Here is a 17,610-nt window from a genome sequence, read left to right on the forward strand (position 1 = left end):
AGACAGAAATAATTCATATGAATAATAATCGGAATACTAGTCAAGCTTCTAAGTTAAAAAAAAAAAAAAAATCACATCAATCACAAACTTTGGATAATGTCTTTCACCACCTTATGAACCATAGTTCCCTCCCTCACACCAAATTTTCACATTAATATTTAAACAGTATTTTTTGAGGCTTAAAGATCAAATAGTCAAAGTTAAATTTTGCAAGCTTAAGTAACAAAAAAAAAACCCAACATTTGATTTTAAATAACTTTTATTACCTGAGGAAAACTGATGATTTCTACAAATATCCAGCAAACAGAACTTCAAATCACTTCATTTTCTGAGCAGCTTTTGAGTTTTCAAAAAGCTATAGTGTTTTTCGTTTCACACTTTCCCTGTCATACGTACTGGTTTTCTACAGTAGAAAATGCACACTTACATGAACATTTCACATATACTTTTTTTTTTTTTACTTACTGTCCACCAGATTTGATAAGATGGAGCATATTCCACTGCTGTTTCACACATTTCCTGTATCTCTTCCTTGGTTCCTCTTTTTGAGAAGAGTCTGAGGTAATGACACCAAATTTCAGGATTTTCTTTATTGTTCTCAAGGGCTCGAGCCAACACATTTAAAGCAGAATCTAAACACTCAGACGATGAGCTGCAGAGATTAAAAAAGCACTTACATCAACTGTGTTAGTATTATGACTTATACAGTATCAAATATGAAAATGGATGCTTATAATTAGAATGGAAGTGACACACAGTCAGCCATCTTTTTTTTTTTTGAAGATGTGCTGTCCTTTAACTATGAAAGTTTCAATGTTTCAGTAAGTTTTCAAGGTTATTATTAGGTGCAATTATCGTAGCGCATGGAAAAATAAGTTTTCTAGGAAAAGAGTGCTAATTCAAGTAAGAGTCCAATTTAATTGGAAATGGGTAAGATTCATCTGTAAGCAAGTCTCAAGCTGAAATCATATAAAGGCAGTTACCTAATACAGACTTAAAAACTTAAGCAGAAATTTCAAACGCTTAGTAAAGTAAGTGAGAATGTTTTTGTTACATATTTAATTTACTTCCTACAATCATCAAATATAAGCCTTTATTTCAGGTTTCTATGCATGTCATGCAGGTTTTCTCTGCCTCTAAACCATTAAAAAAAAAAAAAAAAAAAGGAGATTTCACTTTTTGATGTAATGATCATGAGATGATACCAGCAAGTAATACAAGATTAGCTCAAATAACTGACTATATTGCAAACCAGAGAGCTGAGCTTTAATTCATAAACAAACTTCCATAAAACCACAGAAAGCTTCCTGAGGTCACATTTATTCTGAAAACATCTTTAGAAGTTATTTTGCATAGACATTTATGAGACGAAAAACACATGTCCCAAAATAAAACTAACACAGTTAACCATATATAAGTCTGAAGCCTTCCCAACCCCTTCTATCACCACTGCCACCTACTAAACCACTGTTTCTTCAGAGTACTGAGGCAGAGGGGAAGGGAAGGAATGGGGGAGGTGGCTGTTTTAAGAAAAGGATGCATTGTCTTCCATCAGGTTTTCTCCCTTCTCTTGGTCCTTTTCCAAGTACGCTTATATTTAGAAACTGTGCTTTTCTAACCCTGCCACTTGCTGGTAGTATATTCTTTGAGTACTGGCCTTTCCAGTTCCATCCCTTCTAGTGTTCAGGCAGCTACTGATATAGCTAAACTGATCTTCTGCTACATTTTCCATTATCCACAGTTTACACAAGGCTTTTAGAAGAGAGCTGCTCCGCTCTATTTCCTTTCCTCCCTGCTGCAGCTGCTTAAGCCAGTACCTCACTATTAAAAATCGAAGTCAATCTCTAGAATGAAACCATAATGACAGAATTCCTACTGAAATTATCTGATTGCCAATAAAAACATGGTATCCCGCAGAATAATTTAAAGAAACAGAAACTAGAGAAACTTAAAAATCTGAAAGTTTAAAAAAAATTACAAAATAAGAAACTGAGTGCTCAACTAGAGCATTTCTACAGGGATAAAACCATATAGCATAACAGGTCTTACAAGAAAGCTTTCTGATTGAAGTAATTTCAAGCGTTATTCCAACCATTCACTCTGTAGAGGAGAAACTGATCTGAGTTTATTGGTCCACTATTTTACCACCGGAAGTACAACGTTCCACTGTAATCTTGGGAATACATTAGGTTGTGCACTCTTCAAACAATTATTTCGCCCACACTACTTTCCATCGACTTCCATTTTGAATCAGAACCTACCTAAAGATAAACCATCAGTGTAATTTATACCTCACATACTATACTGTATACAGTAGGAAATCTAGTCTTTTTTTGACCTACTTTTAAGTAATAAATTATTTGTGGCATTGTTGAAGAAAGTTCTTTAACATCAGAAAGGAAACTTGATCATAGCAGCATGGGTAAAGCACAAAATCAAATCTAAAATGTAGCAGACTTACCCTTCATTTTGATTCAAGTATTTGTATGCAAGTTTAATCCAAAGCTGTACATCACAAGGGTTTTCTTGGACACTTGCCTCCAAGTTGGAAATGTCATCAGTCTCACTTGTAAAATACCGGACATCATCTGGAGTCACCACAGCATCAAGAACTGGAACTCTTTTTTTATGTTCTGTGGGATGGGCTGCAAATAAAAAACAAAAAATAAAACAAGAAAAACCACCAAAAACGTTTCTTTTCAAAACAGAAGTGACCTGTAAGATTAGAACTCACATAAGGGGGGGCATTTATATATTTCAAGTATAGCCATTAACCAGAGCAAAATATGGTTATTTCAACATCCTCTAAAACTTAGAACTGTGTAGTCTGTAAAACTAGTTATATTTCAAATGTGAAGGCAAGAAATAAATAGCAGTAAAAGGCTGCTTTGATCAACAGACGCCAATTAAGGCAGTTCATTAGGCAGCATTAGGAAATAGACACAACGAAAAATTTATCTAAATTCTGAATCTCTAAAAATCCTTTTTACAGGATTTGCTAACAAATCCTAAAGCTCCCACTTGCATGAGTCACATGTGAAACACTGTTGGGTTACTGATGCTCTAGCAAGCTTCCAAGTCTCAAATGCCGTTTAACAGCAGGTTTTTTTAACTCCTGACCTCAACACCAAATGCTATCTCTGTACAAATTTAAGATACCTGAACACATGAAGTTTTACTATTTATAATTCTGGGAGGGAAAAATAAAAATTAAAAAAATCCTAACAGCCTATGGGCAAAGCCAAAACATTCTAGCGAAATAGTTCCTTACGTTCCTTTTAAGAACAGGTAAGTATAAATTCCACTTTAACTTCCAGTCACACATTATACTACTTTTTCTTTCCTTAAATACAACAAATTCATGTCAAACTTTACACAAAAATTTATGCAAAATACAGTCTGTATGCAGGAAAAATGAAGTCAAGAGAGCTATTAAAAGCATTGATTTTCTTATGAACCACTTGAAAAATTAGGTGTTGGGAAGAGGTTGGTAGGTATTTCCCCCCCCCCCCCGTACTCTTTTTTAATGGATGCCACACATCCAGATTACCATATTTAATAGGTCCAACGAACTGTTCCTCTTCACTGCTGCTACTATCTAACAGAGGTTTTCTCCAGTACTTTGGTCTCCATTTCCTTTTATCTTTCCATGTTGTAAATGGAGGTGCTGTAAACAAGCAAGGTAGTAGAAATTCTTTCACTTCTCTGTATTCAAGATTAAAACATCTTTGCTAATAAAGGTTTTAGATAAAAACATTCTGTGAGTGCAACACAAGTGTTTAAGTTTCAACACAAGTTATTTAAAATCTGTTGTGCTCAAGTCACTTTTCGAAATTGGACTCCAAAACTATTATATTATTGCCTTAAAACAAACTCTGCTGCCTTTAATTTACCATAAGCAGAATTTATAATACTGAGATAAATAAGCTTAGCAACAACAACAACAAAATTCTTGGTTTACAAAAATCAAGGTACTTATATAATTAAAAAAGTTTATACTGTATTTAATCTACCAAGTTACTTACTGTGACTTTTACTCTCATTGACATTGCTGGCCAGAAGAACAGCCATCTGATCCACTGACATACGGTCTCTGTTTATACCAAAAAGTTTTTCAACATATTTTTCTGAAACAAGAATATTTATATCTTAGGTAAACACATAAAGGAAAATGGATAGGTAACTTAACAGCAATTTAGCACAACCTATGCTGAATTCATGAAATATGACTGCTTCAAGAAGTATGGTAATTTAACATACTAGAACAAAGAAATTAAAAACTGGAAGAGTTCTGTTCAGCAACTTGCCTATATGGCAACAGCGTTGTTATAAAATTCCAGCTCCACTGAAACAGACCAGTCCAGTAGTTACAAAAGGAAGTGAGGAACGAGAGAAGAAAAAGATTCCATGCCCATTGCTCCCCAGTCCCCTGAATCCCAGCAGTACCTTTTTTTTTTTTTTTTTTTTTTTGAGTGAAATGTTCCAGAGATGCATGATTTTTTTTTTTCTTTCTGTAGAGACACCAAGGTAACCACCCACTACAAAGGACTGAATTGGACAACTGCAGAGATCTATTTTTTCCATATAGCTGTATCTTATACATTGCTTTACATCAAAGACCTTGCACCCAGGGCTTTTAATGAAAGCCATCCCCTTCAGAAATTAATCTTTGTATACAAAAATTAACAAAAGACTCTTAAAAACCTGTGGCAGTGCTGATTTCCTCATCAGTGCTTTTTTCCGAGCAGCCAATCAGTTCTAAATTGTAAGACAGAATATCCTGAAACAGCTGCTTACGGCTAAGAGTGCAGTCTTTCATGTGCTGCCTAAAAACAAACAAATAAGCAATTAAAATATTTATCACAGCAACAATTTAATAAGGCTTGTAATCAGAAAGTTGGTTTTAGTACACGCTAGGGTAAGGCATAAAGAAAATGACACCTGCAGAAAATACTATAGCCTGCTTTGAAATTTCTGTTAAATATGGCTGGGTCTTCTCTAAACTTAAACCTGCATCAATAACTTAATCCTAGTCTTCATTATTTCACTATAGCCTTACTCCTTAAAATAAACCTCTAAATTACTTGCTTCACACTAACACAAAACCACAGTATTTAGAACTTTCCAGTTCAAATAAGGCAGGTATAGGAATTAGATATCACTTCGCATTTAAAAGATTCAAACTATGGTTTGATGGTAACAGCTAAAAGTTGATCCAAAAAAGCTGTCTGCCACCGAAAAGGACAAAAAAAAAAAAAAAAAAAAAAAAAGGGCTGAAGTCCACTCCTATTATATTTTTCCAGTAGTCAGAAGTTTCCAAACTGAGTTTATTCCTGACCAATTCGTATCCATTTGCTCTTGTACCAGCTTTTTAAATATACTGTGCAACATTATTCAACAAACTATTTTTATAGTAATATAATTTAACACCAGGCTTCAAAGAAACAAACTTCGCCAGCATTTTTCCAGAAAACTAGAATTCCACTACTACTATGGGGTTTTTGTTTGTTTTTTTGTTTATTTTGGTTTTTTTACATAATCACATAATATTTGGTATATGCTTTATTTCGGTTAGCAACATGATACATCTCTACTGTGCTTAACAGTATCAGCCACTACCTGAGGTTGCATGATGGTCTGAAGTTATGCTGAAGCTATAAAGCAAGAGGAGTCCCGTCTGAATTACAGGGCAACCAAAAAGTGAAATATTCTCTAACAGTCCATACTGCTTTTCTAAATTTACATCTAAAGAGCCTCCTTTCTTCATGGCTTAGATGAAAGGGGTTTTTTTCCCTGCCAACCAAGTATTTGCAATAGGGTATTAAAAATATCTTTCTTTTCTAGAACTTGTACATAGGATCATAAATCCAGACCCTTTAAAGAAATTAAGAACATGCCTATTTTGGTCTTTGAGTCAGACATCAAGAAGAGATGTTTAGTTCAAATAAACAAAATAAAGAACTCACCACTGACAGTCATCATCATTACACGTGCCCGTTAAATCAAAACGGCAGAAACACTGTTTTGGCTCAATCATATTGCTATACGTTACTGAACTGAGGTACAGTTTCTCCTTGGTTCGAAAATACGGACTAAACCTAAAATGAAACAGTGAATTATTGTGACAAAGCTTACAAAGTAACACATCAGTTTTACGAAACAAAACATTTTAAAAAAACCCAGCTTTTTCTGTATTAAATCTCATTATTTCCGAAACCCTGCTACTGACCAAAAGCATCTCTGATCCATGAGTTAAGAGGAAAGTGAAAACAGTGGGAGAGTGAGGGAACGAAACAGTACTTCTCAATCTAAACAGATTCTGCTCTAGCATTTTCTTCTCCCTCAGGTGCAGAACTTCATTCATATAAGAACAGGAAGTATAGTAATCATCCAGCAGGGAAAGCAAACTGTGAAACTGAATTTTAGTTTAGTTCTAGCAAAACTGCACTCATGCTCCAGTCAGCATAAGATCAATGTCAAATGGAAGTATAAAGAGAACCGTTAAAAATTAACCCAAAAAAACAGTGAAAACCTCCACATCAGATTTTAGAATGTGTAAACAAACTAAAACCAGTCTAGGCTGAGAAGACTAATGCTTGTTTTAAATCTTTAGCTAAGGTTTGACTATGTCAATTTTGGGATTTCTAGCTCCTTAAGGAATTGAAGCCACGAAGTTAAAATGAATACTCCTTTATGATGCATCCTCCATCTTTTGCTGCTTAAGAATATAGAAATAAAAAAACTGAAGCACATGGTAGGATTCAACTGCTCCAGTTTAAATTCCAGACTTTTGTTTTCTAAAAGTTAATGTGTAGGAACAAAGCTCTCTTTAATCAGAATACAGATGTGTCAAATTGATTACACTTGCAGGTGCCTACTTTAAGTCAAGATGAATCACTGTGTCATGCCTCTTTCCACTGAGCAGGAATCCAAAAATAGGCGATTGGCTCAACCTTGACTCAGACAATGTAAATCCTAGCCCAGTTTAAAGACTACATAGTTGAAATACACTTCTGTTAATTTTTTCCCTGGATTTTAGATTGCTTCACATTGGATATAAAAATCCTGTTTTCAAATGCTTAACTATTATTTTTTAATTTCGTTATACCGAACAAAAATCCAGCTGCAGGGAACAGTATGCAATACAATGTAAAAGCAGCATACTGCACAAAAGCAAGGGACTCCTGCATACCAGAAAAAGTAACTAGAATCATTAGGTTCCCTAAACTACACAAAATTGTTTCAGGATGGTCAAGTTTCTCACTGCAACTTGTCTTTCTGCACATGCCTGGCTATTAAGGAAGAGCAGTGAAGAATACTTGAACAAGAACACATATACACAGAAGTCAAACAGCTGCTACAGTCTTCGTACCTGTAGGATTTAAATACTAGAAGAGGACTATGATACGGTCCAAATGGAAATGGCTTCACTTCCGTTTGTTTATTTTGTGATGTAACAAAATCCATGTCCACTGAAATTTCCTAGGAAACAGACAAACAGGTATACAGTAATCACAATACCACCTAATAAAGACGACCTTCATATTAAATTTTAAAGCATTTACCTGACCACACAACAGATCTTCCTTCGGCACTACAAAGGCAGTACTTTTCACTAGCAGCTCTTTCAAGCTGTCAGCTTTAGCATAAAGTTTTTTCAGTTCATCAACATTCAACCCAAGGAACAGCTCAGGCTCCTCTGATGCCTTTTTGGAAAGTTTGTTTATAGTTTCTTGTTTTGGAGTGTCCATGTGTTTAAGATTTGGTTTAGTGAAAGAATTAGATTCTCTGAAAGATCTCCTTCGTTCTCGGTTTGAATTAGACAGAACTTCATCATCAAAGTAGTTTTCTTCACTGTCCAAAGACAATTTATCCTGTGTAAGATCATGAAGTGACGGCTGAGGTAACGCAAATTCAGATTCCTCTTCTGCATGAGGTGCAATATTTGATTGTTCCTTGGTTTGAAGCGCACGGGCCTCTTTCAATTTCTGAATCTTCAGAGCATATTCATACTCTAGTTGCTGTAGTCGTTTCTTCTCTAGTGCAATCAATTCTGCTGAATGCTTTTTTGGACTCGATGCAGGGGAGTTCTCCAATTTCAACATTTTGCTTGGCTGAAAAGAAAAAAAATTCCCTTTATTTCATTTTCACATTTACTGATCTATTGACAGGAGGTAAATGAAACATGGGCAAGATATTTAATTCAGAGTTTATAAAAACGTATTTTGAACTCTTGCCAGAAAATTTCAAAAAACAGCAGGAAAACCACAGACGAGTTTGCCACAATCCAACTGGCATGTTTGCAGGTTTTTCAATAAAAATTACCCTACATCATGTACAGGGCTTCAACAGAAGTTCTGACCGGATTTAAAAGGTGAGCTATAAAACAAGTATACACAGTGGTGTTGGGGGGTGGGGTGGTGAAAACACAAAAAGAAAAAAAATTACAAAAACATTTTAGCCTGGTTTTTCTCTATTTTGTTTTTCAGGACAACAAGATCAGATCCCCACTTCAGCATCTTTGTTAGACAGTTTTAACAAGATCACTGATGTCTACAGACAATAAAGTATTTCCTTCTTTCACAGGCATATAGCTCCTCTCATTATTTATCTATTAATGACATTCCCCTGGCACAGAAATGCAGGCTTTGAACAGTTTTCTTTTTTAAATGCTTAACGCTTTTTCTGTTGAATTCTCAAACATATAGGAAACCAATAGGAAGAATCCTACCGTGCTTTTGAAATATTTTCCTATTTTCCTGAAATCCCATTTGAACTAAGTTTCCTAGTCAAAACTGCTACTGCTTTTCAAGTACGGCATGGTTTAAAAGCATGCAACAGACTTACTCCAAGATGATCTTGCTCCAGTTTTCGTTTCCCAATTTCCTTACTTGCTACTGCTTTTGCTCGAGCAAGTTCTTCCCCATATTTTAATGCTAGAGCTTTTTTTACTGTAACTCGTTGTTGAACTTTATGAATCTGAAAAAAGAAAAAAAAAATACTACAGTAAGATGCAAGTTTTCAGATATGACCACATAGTAAAATATAATCAGAAAAGACACAGGACTTAAAAGACTAATTCAAAGAAAGCCTACTGCCTCCAAAAATCAGGCTTCCCATTTCAAGATTTCCAGCTCTAGGAAACAGAAACATTTCAAAACTGAAGTTACTTGTTCCTGAAGCTTCTTGAGAAACATCTTATTAGCATTCAGGATCTTCTCTGTTGCTTGTAGCTGTTCAGCCAGTTTGTTAATCTTACTTTCAGCAATTCGAACATTCTCTCTCTTCTTGGCCTCTTGTTGCAACAAATGTTTCAGGACAGATTCATCCTTCATCAACAGAAGTCTAAAAGTAGAAAAGCCATGTCACAAAATTTTTTCCAAAGGGAAGATTCTCAGAGCTATCGTTGCTCCTCTGAAACCCTAGTTATTTAAGAACCCAGCTCTTTTTCATTTATTAACAAACAACATTCTAAGTTTCTCCATAGTCTTAACATCCATAAGACATTAAATATTGGTAGTACATACAGCAGATTTCAGTATCCCAAGTTCAGCATGTCAGTATAAGGCAGATGAAAATATTCTAGTTATGAGAACAAGGGAAAGTAAGCAAGTGGTGTATCTTTAATACTCTTTTTAACATTAAGACATCAAAAAAACACGTTCTTGCTTTCTGTTAAGTAACAACCCAATTCTTCCTTAGGGCACATACACACATTAGCAGATCACAAGCCGTAGTACTATAGCACAATAGCAGAGTAATTAAATATAAAAAGCTACGCATTAAAGGAAGCAAGATAAAGACTTAGGTGTGAATAAAGGCAGGGAGGAAGAATGTCCTTCAATTTATGTCTGACCAGGAACCAGTTTGTTCACAAGACCACACAGGAATAATCAAGTAGCAATAGAAGCAGAGAAGAAGGATGCAAAGCACTTATATTTTCCACAGTAACTTGGAAGAAGGGTGAGAAACATGGAAGAGGCATGCTAAAAGAGAAAAGGTGTACAGGAAAAGCTTCAAACAGCATACCTATTCTGCAGAAACACTCATTCATTTATATGTATCAGGCATACATTGAAACATGCTACCGTCCAAGTGTACAGAGTAGTGAAAAGCACACTAATTTCTTTCATATTTCAGAGTTATTAAGTGGCACAGAGGATGTTCTAGTCACTAAATGTAAACACAGCTGAAAACAGTTAGCATGACAAATCATACTTAAAAGTTACCATCAAACACCACAATTCCTTTTGTACAGCAACAGAATTCAAGACTGGATAGTTCAAGACAACTGAAAACCAGTCATCTGCTGCACTTTAAATGCTACACATTTGAAAATATTATTTACAATTTTCATCCTGCTAAGCGAACAAGGCAAGACTTACAGCAGTGAAATATGTACCTGTTTTTCTTAAGCTTTGCTTCTGCTTCTGTGACTTGTTTTGTCACTACTGCTATTCTCCCAACTCCATCAACTTCACCATCAGAATTTGCAGGGGACGAATTGTTCTTCAGAGGATCAGACTTAATTAAGCGCTGCTTCTCACGACTAAAACAGAGATGTTAAAAGCAAAGATGTTCAGTACCTTCAACATTCATTTTGACCTGTACTCCCAATAGTTTCAAAATTGTCAAAAAAAGTAGCAGGACAAGATTGCAAGTTAAAAGAGAAAGAACTTTCCACAACGGCAATCAACCACTGTAAGTCAGTTCAAATCCAAGGACTTTCTTTAGACTCCTATGTTGTTTTATTAAAAATTGAGTGGGGGAAAAACCTGAAGGTAATGGCAAGGTTTTGAAACTCACATTTTCCTTCCAGTGACAAAAATAGACTAGTAAAGGACTACACAGAATGTACATTTTATGTTAGCAAACTCGGTTGTACCTGGCAATCTCTTCTTTTAAGAGTCTGTATTCTATCTTCTTATCTTCTGGTAGAGCCTCTGGAGTTCTCATTGGATCATTTTCTTTTTCTGATTTTGGAGGGGCTTTGATTTTTGAGGCCTGCTACAACAAGGTTGAAGTCAATACTAGTCACACTGGTTTAAAGTACAGCTATTAACTACTATTTTTAAGAGGTATTTCAGCACAAACAAAGCTGTTCAAGGCTAATAAGATCTTCTAAGCTAATATTTTTTGCTAGTAATTAAAGATGCATTGAATTTTAATTGAAAAAATGAAACCAAAATATAGTACAAATTCTGTCTTCAGGATGCCATCTTAACAAAAAAAAAAAAAAAACTTCATTAGCTTGTGCAATCCAAATTACAATGTAATGGTCCAGACAGGAGTAATGTACTCACTCTTGCCCATTTCTGATGTAATCCAGTATTTCTTGAACCCAATTCTAAAGTTTGAATTCCATATACAAAGCAAAATCATTATAAAATAAACCTACACGCTGACAGTGTTTACCTCAACATTTCTTCTTGCTTCTTTTATCATAGATTCTAGTCCTCCAAACACACTGTTAGTTGAGTTAGTTGGCTCTCCATCAGACTCGCTATCATCTGAGTCATTTAATGTAACCACAACAGACTTGTGTTTTGGAAGCTGTGGGGAGAATGAAGGAAGTTTTATAGCAAGAAAAAGTTAGAGACAGATACAACTAAGCACATATTTACTAGAAGAGAAAAAAAAAAAGATATTAACTCCTTTTGTTATCATGGCACGCCAATTCCACATTGTAAGAAAAAGCCTAAGCATTCGTGCATCTCCACTACAAGAGAGATACTGTACCCATTCTTGATACTCTAAAATGAAAGGTACTCCAAACATTTTCAACCTATTCCCAAGTATCTGCAGCATATTTACATCTCTATGGTCACAGCATACAAATCTCAAACCTTTGACTCCTACACTTCATGAATCATTTCAATTGTAATGAAAATTATCATCTGCCATTTGCACGCAATTTTTTTAAGTAATAAGAGGTAACAATCAATCAAGTCTGCATTAGAAATGCTGTGGCAGACATAGAACTCCATCATCTTTCTGCCACACAGTTGTGATGCCTCTTGTCCCATAGTTCTACTTAGCTGACCTTACAGTGAGCTGCTCAGGCAGTTAAATTGGCAGAACACCAACAGTACATAAAGAACAAATGAAACAAGATTAATCACTTTTTGCCAGCATCACTAACTGAAACAGCTCACTGAGGATCAGATGACTGCCAATTCCAGCACAAACAAGCAGACAATTTAGATTAGCCTCAAATACTCTGGAGTTACAGCTTGAAAAGAAGCAACTTAGTTCACATTTCCAGGACTGCTCTTCCCATCTCCCAGTGTAGGCCCAGACAATTACAGTCATACATTTAACCTTTACCTCAGGACAGGACCTCTTCAAAGCTCTAAGTGTCTTTTAAAGCTGACACCCCACACACCAAAAAAAAAAAAAAAAAAAAGACCCACCCAAAAAAAACCACAGAACACTTTTTGAAGTGAAAAATACCCAATTTCCACAATTGTTTCTTGTTGATATTCTCTTTCTGGACAGTTCTTAAGATAAGGATCATATCTGCTACTTCTGAATGTACTACAGCTGCATCATTTTTACATCACCATAGCACAGGTAGGTGAAATTCCAATTTATATTGGTGCAAGAAAACAGAACAAGGCATTGGTCCTCTCCTCACAAATATTCTCTGGCTGTAGCTCTATGGAAACTTAAATTAATGAGGCAAGGCACCCCACCCTTCTCATCTTCAGATGCCCAATAGAACCTTTCCCCTATCACTGGCTCTTGGTATTAAAAGACCAAAGCCACCAAGCTGCTTTTGGCACAGTTGTGTAGGGTAAACTGTGTAACTGCCTTCTCCATTTTTCTTCTAGGGGAAAAGCTGATAGTGGGGAGGGTCAAAGTCAGCTTTTCTCCAGGGTGTTTTTTCCCAGGTCTTATTTTTTGATGTGGTTCAGCAAAACATTTAACAATCAGTAAAGTAACACCAGGCAACTACCATCACACTGCCTTCAGCAAGATTAGCTTCTGCTCCAGGGGAACTACAGCCTCAGCTGTAACGCAGGATCTCTCCATAATGTTCTAAGACATATTGTCAGTCTCTGGTGAACAAAGCGTCCATGACTACTCTGAAAAAGGGTTACAAGATGTCACTGAAAAAGCAAACCAATGTCTGTAGGCTATTTCACCACGCAGAGGTCCTCAAATCCACAGAAGAAATCCCAAGGTTTGTAAATTTAAAACCTCTTCTGAAATGTGGTCCAGCATACTGAACCATTCAAAAGCTACCAAGCCCCCAAAACTATGACATTAGATTTCAAAAACCTGAAGAATTTGCATTTTCTATACCTTTGTGATTTTTAAAATTTCTGGATATATCCAACAATGCTCACAGAAAAACTCCCAGTTTTTAAGTTCAAAATTAAATTCTCACGAGTTCATCGTTTTTAGGCTCCAGTAAGAAATACCAAATACTACAAAAGTTAAAAAAAATCATAAGTGTTCAATACAAATTGTTTCTAAAAGCTTAAACTAACAGGAGTAATTGATACTATTTTTACATTGAATTGTTTTCAGAGAATAGAAATACCTTGTGACTAGTCTCCTGTGAACATTATTTGTCCGTAAGTTCTTTACAACATACACCTATTTTATATATTCTATATCCCAAGCTATTTAAAAAAGTTAACAAATGCAAAATACTTTGTTTCTAATATCATTTCTGTAAAAAAAAAAAATCTAGCCAAGCTAACTGATTCAAATACAAGGTATTAACCTGTCAGCTTTAACTAAGTTAGCCATCATTAGCAACAGGCACTGAATTTCAGTTGCAGGTTTTTTAACATTTACATAATGCCTTTCAACAGCACAGCTGATGAGACATTTATTATGTTACTAAGCAAACCACCAGCTCCCCAGTAACATGTGCTCTCCCTCATTTATGCAATAGCAGTTAATGAAGTCTGAAAACAATAGAATATGTGGTAATTTAAAGGGTTTTTCAGAATAGGTTTAGTATTTAAACATAAGAACACTTAAAAAGGTAAGTAAACATGAAATGATTATAGAAAGGCTATAAGCATGCCCAAACTGAACAATTACTCTAGTTATATCTAGAATTTAAAGTAGATTGTGAAGATGGGTACAGATTAAAAAAAAAAATATCTCTCTCTCTTTCCACTTTAAGCTTAAGAGCACAATTTTCCTACAGAAAGGAAAGCAGGCCTTAGAGTGGCCAAAAAGGAACATTCAGGTCTCTACCATCTTAAGCTTTTTATTTTTCATTATGGCATCAGGTGACCAAGTGATCATAGAGTCTGTATTTATAAGCAAGAAAGCTGTTGGCCAGCTACAGCTAGATTATTGATAGTGATATAACTGTCTCAAAGATATTATATATTCTTCCAAATTTAGTAAAAAAATTAGTTTATTAGAGACACCATCCACTGACAGAAAGGCAAAGGTATGGACTCAATCATATTATTCATTAGAGAATCTGCATGGGAAAGAGCTACAACAAACCACGCTTTGGAAGATGTGTTGTTAAAATAATTGCAAACTATCCATCATGTATGGTTCACTGCCATAAATAGAACAGTAGATTATATGGACTTCCAGCCTGGCATAACACAGGCAAGTATGTTTTTATAACACATTTCCAACAACCCAAAGAGATTGCAGACATCAAAAATGCTAGCTGCACATACCTCCCTTCAAATGAAGGTCAAGTTACAGAATATGGCTTGAGCTAACGTAACAAAGTCTGCTGCTGCCTGAAGAGGAGAATACTCTCTCCTGTCTTCCGTCCGCACTCACAGACATGCCATCTGCCACTACTTTTGTGCTAGCTCTGATGCTCACACACGGTTCACTAAAAAAATTCAACTCCCCCTAGAAGGAAAAGTACCTTTTCCCCCCCCAAGGTCAGTTTTTTAACCAGTTTAGCATGTTAAATAAGTGGAGCATCAGTTCTGTTGCTTAAGACCCCAGTTTAAAAGAAGGGAGACACCGTTTGGCCAGGATCAGGAGAAAGAGCAAGACCACCTCTTTTTTGGCAACAAACAGTGATAAGATTGGCTCAACTACCATTGAACAGCACCCTTTAATCTCTGCTAATCTGGAAAAGAAATTAATTGAACTATATTTACAGTGTCTTTTAGTTCAGATGAATGCTGGTGTGTTTTGATGCTCTCTTAAGCTGTAAATTCTTACTTCAGAGTCAAATTCTTTCTAGAAAAGCATATGGATTATTGAAGTTACTAATAATTCAACTGTTTAATTGAAGCTCTACCATTCTGTGCTGTATCACCAGAAAACCTTAAAGTCTGCTGTTGACTTGAACTGAGGACAACTTCAACTCATGGTCTTATGAATAGAAAGCACCAATATTTCCTTACTGTGATCACTGCTCGTGGAGGCCTTGGTACTCTAACAAACTTTGTATTTTGTACCCGTGGCTGAGACACAGTATTAATACTGACAGCAGACAGATTGCTTCTTGGAACAGTCTGCAAATTATCTGGAACAGGAGGGGAAGGTGGACCACTGTTACTTGAAGTTTCCTAACAAAATAAAACAAAAATACAGTCATAAAAATACACACTATACACAGCTATTTTAAAAGACATAAGCATAAATGAGACTGTTCCATACATGTCTTGGAACTTGGAGTTGTGATTTAGGCAGACTATCTAAACGTATTAGACAAATCTTACAATTCTGCAATAAGATCAAAAAGGCACAGAAGAACATGCCCGTTATTCACAGTTCAACTGCAAGAGATCTGCGACCTTTTAATGAGGTCAAAAACAATCTAAATTTTTACAACCACAAACTTTGCTTCTCACTCCAAGAAAACCCACCACAGTTAGCCTCTTTAACTCCTTTTACTAGAAGGCTGAAACAAAGTTAAGTGTCTTGTTTTCTAACTGACAGCTGATAAATAATAAACTTCTTTTTTGCAGAAAATAAAATCCCCATTCCCCTGAACATACTCAATTTTCATTATCTTGAAGTTTCATAATTCCTTCAGAAATAAAAGACAAGCTGCAATTTACGACTCAAAGGGTGTTCTGGGGTGGTTTTTGTTTTGGTTTCTTTTGGGAGGTAGAGGGTGACGGAAATTCAGAGAATCTGGGGGTTTTTTGAAGACATCAGAAAGACAGCATAAAAAAGGCTGTAATCCTCACTTAGCAGGTCACATTTAAGTTTTGGTCAAGATTGCCATCTAGAGGTTTACATTCAAAAACCAATGGCGTACCTCGGATCTGAAAGCTCGTTTGTTGGCTAGAGACTTCAGTAATTCTTCTCTTAAGAGCATCTCCTCTTCCTCTTCCTCATCAGCAAAAGGCGGTTTTGGTGGCTGTTCAGGCTCTTCAGGGGGAAGAGGTGGAAGAGGTGGAGGCAGCTCAAGAGAAAGACCAGAAATGCCCTCCACGTAAAGCTGGCTCAAAGATGGTACAGGCTGTGATAAAAAAAGAAAATGAGGGTTTGAAACGTGAAAATTACTACTACTTTATGATTATTTAGCAGAGGTTAAGACCTAACTTATTTCATGGTTTAAAACTAATTCAAACTGCAGCAGATTTAGATCACTGTCAAAGGCTGCTGCTAAACAGTTAGCATTTACTCAAAGAAGGTAATGGAAACAAGATTACATTTGGATAGTAAAGTAGTGCAGACATACAAACTAAACACGAATGAGAATTCCGAACCAGAGATAGTCTAGCCACAGAAATATGGCTGACCAGACAGGTTCACACTGCTTGAAAAAAGGGTTCTTAAACAGTTTTATGTATTTGTCTTCGCTAACAAAATTACAGTGTCCCTCAGTCAAAAATTCAGAAGCTGTCATGGCAGGGAATGGCAACTTTCTATGCTTTACTAAGAAGGGTAACAATCATTCAGTGAAGAACAGTGGTGGGAAAAAAACTACACTAATTGAATTTCCATGTGGACTCTTAGGTGAGAAGACAGACAGCATGTAGTCAAAATGCACAAAGTTTTAAAGGACTAATGAGCTACATTTTCGGTTGTTTTTTCCCCCCCGTAGGTAACAAGTCAGAGACTAAGCATATCTACATACATGGCCTAGAGATAACAGGCAAAGTTGCCTTGCACTAACAATTCCAATTCATTATTTTTCCTTATGTGCTTCAAGCAATTCTTGTTTTCTGTTATGAAACAGCACAGCTCTAACAATGAAGGGAAAATTTTAGTTCAATAGGGAGAACTTCCATTAAACAGGAACTGGATCAGCCAAAAAAATAGCTGAAATAAAGAGTTTTAAAAAAGCAAACACAAGTCTATCAGCTAGTTCAAGGGAATCACCAAACAGAGAATTGTATCAAAAACATAATCTAAATTTAATCCTAACTTTAGCATTAGAAGTAAGATACAAAATGAGAATTATCAACCTTTTCAAAAATATACTCCTTTCAAGGTTACTTACTGGAATTGGAGGTGGCAGTGGCAAGGAAATTGGTGGTACCGGAGGTGGAAAATATCCTATTGGACACTCAAAGAAAGGAGGCTGTACCGGAGAAGATGCTGTAATTAAAAAAAATTATCAAGCATAAGAAATCTGGCAGGTAATTATTAAGCACCAACTCATGCTTATACTTCAACTGATTTAATGCAGCAGGAGGAGGA

General features: G+C 35.8%; 1 protein-coding gene across 10 annotated transcripts in view; it reads right to left on the minus strand.

Annotated features, from left to right (window-relative positions):
- The window catches only part of ZFC3H1 (zinc finger C3H1-type containing), a 43,892-nt gene that overhangs the window by 14,310 nt on the left and 11,972 nt on the right, over positions 1 to 17,610 (minus strand). For 8 of the 10 annotated variants that reach the window (XR_015706383.1, XM_087764925.1, XM_087764927.1 and 5 more), the window contains exons 7-22: positions 17,411 to 17,508; positions 16,220 to 16,423; positions 15,357 to 15,521; positions 11,416 to 11,553; positions 10,886 to 11,007; positions 10,403 to 10,549; positions 9,171 to 9,345; positions 8,848 to 8,979; positions 7,566 to 8,114; positions 7,373 to 7,482; positions 5,967 to 6,098; positions 4,705 to 4,826; positions 4,026 to 4,127; positions 3,551 to 3,667; positions 2,462 to 2,645; positions 466 to 652 (exon numbers count right to left, since the gene is read on the minus strand). Coding sequence is in view for 9 of the 10 variants with exons in the window: in XM_087764925.1 (XP_087621051.1) it covers positions 466 to 652; positions 2,462 to 2,645; positions 3,551 to 3,667; positions 4,026 to 4,127; positions 4,705 to 4,826; positions 5,967 to 6,098; positions 7,373 to 7,482; positions 7,566 to 8,114; positions 8,848 to 8,979; positions 9,171 to 9,345; positions 10,403 to 10,549; positions 10,886 to 11,007; positions 11,416 to 11,553; positions 15,357 to 15,521; positions 16,220 to 16,423; positions 17,411 to 17,508 (2,684 nt within the window). In the remaining variant the exon portion in view is untranslated. The remainder of the gene's footprint in view (positions 1 to 465; positions 653 to 2,461; positions 2,646 to 3,550; positions 3,668 to 4,025; positions 4,128 to 4,704; positions 4,827 to 5,966; positions 6,099 to 7,372; positions 7,483 to 7,565; positions 8,115 to 8,847; positions 8,980 to 9,170; positions 9,346 to 10,402; positions 10,550 to 10,885; positions 11,008 to 11,415; positions 11,554 to 15,356; positions 15,522 to 16,219; positions 16,424 to 17,410; positions 17,509 to 17,610) is intronic. The other 2 variants (XM_087764924.1, XM_087764928.1) reach the window with 2 other exon arrangements.

This window comes from Nipponia nippon, unplaced genomic scaffold, assembly GCF_047370975.1.
Source record: "Nipponia nippon isolate SJK-2023a ecotype South Korea unplaced genomic scaffold, ASM4737097v1 scaffold_3, whole genome shotgun sequence".
NCBI lineage: Eukaryota > Metazoa > Chordata > Aves > Pelecaniformes > Threskiornithidae > Nipponia > Nipponia nippon.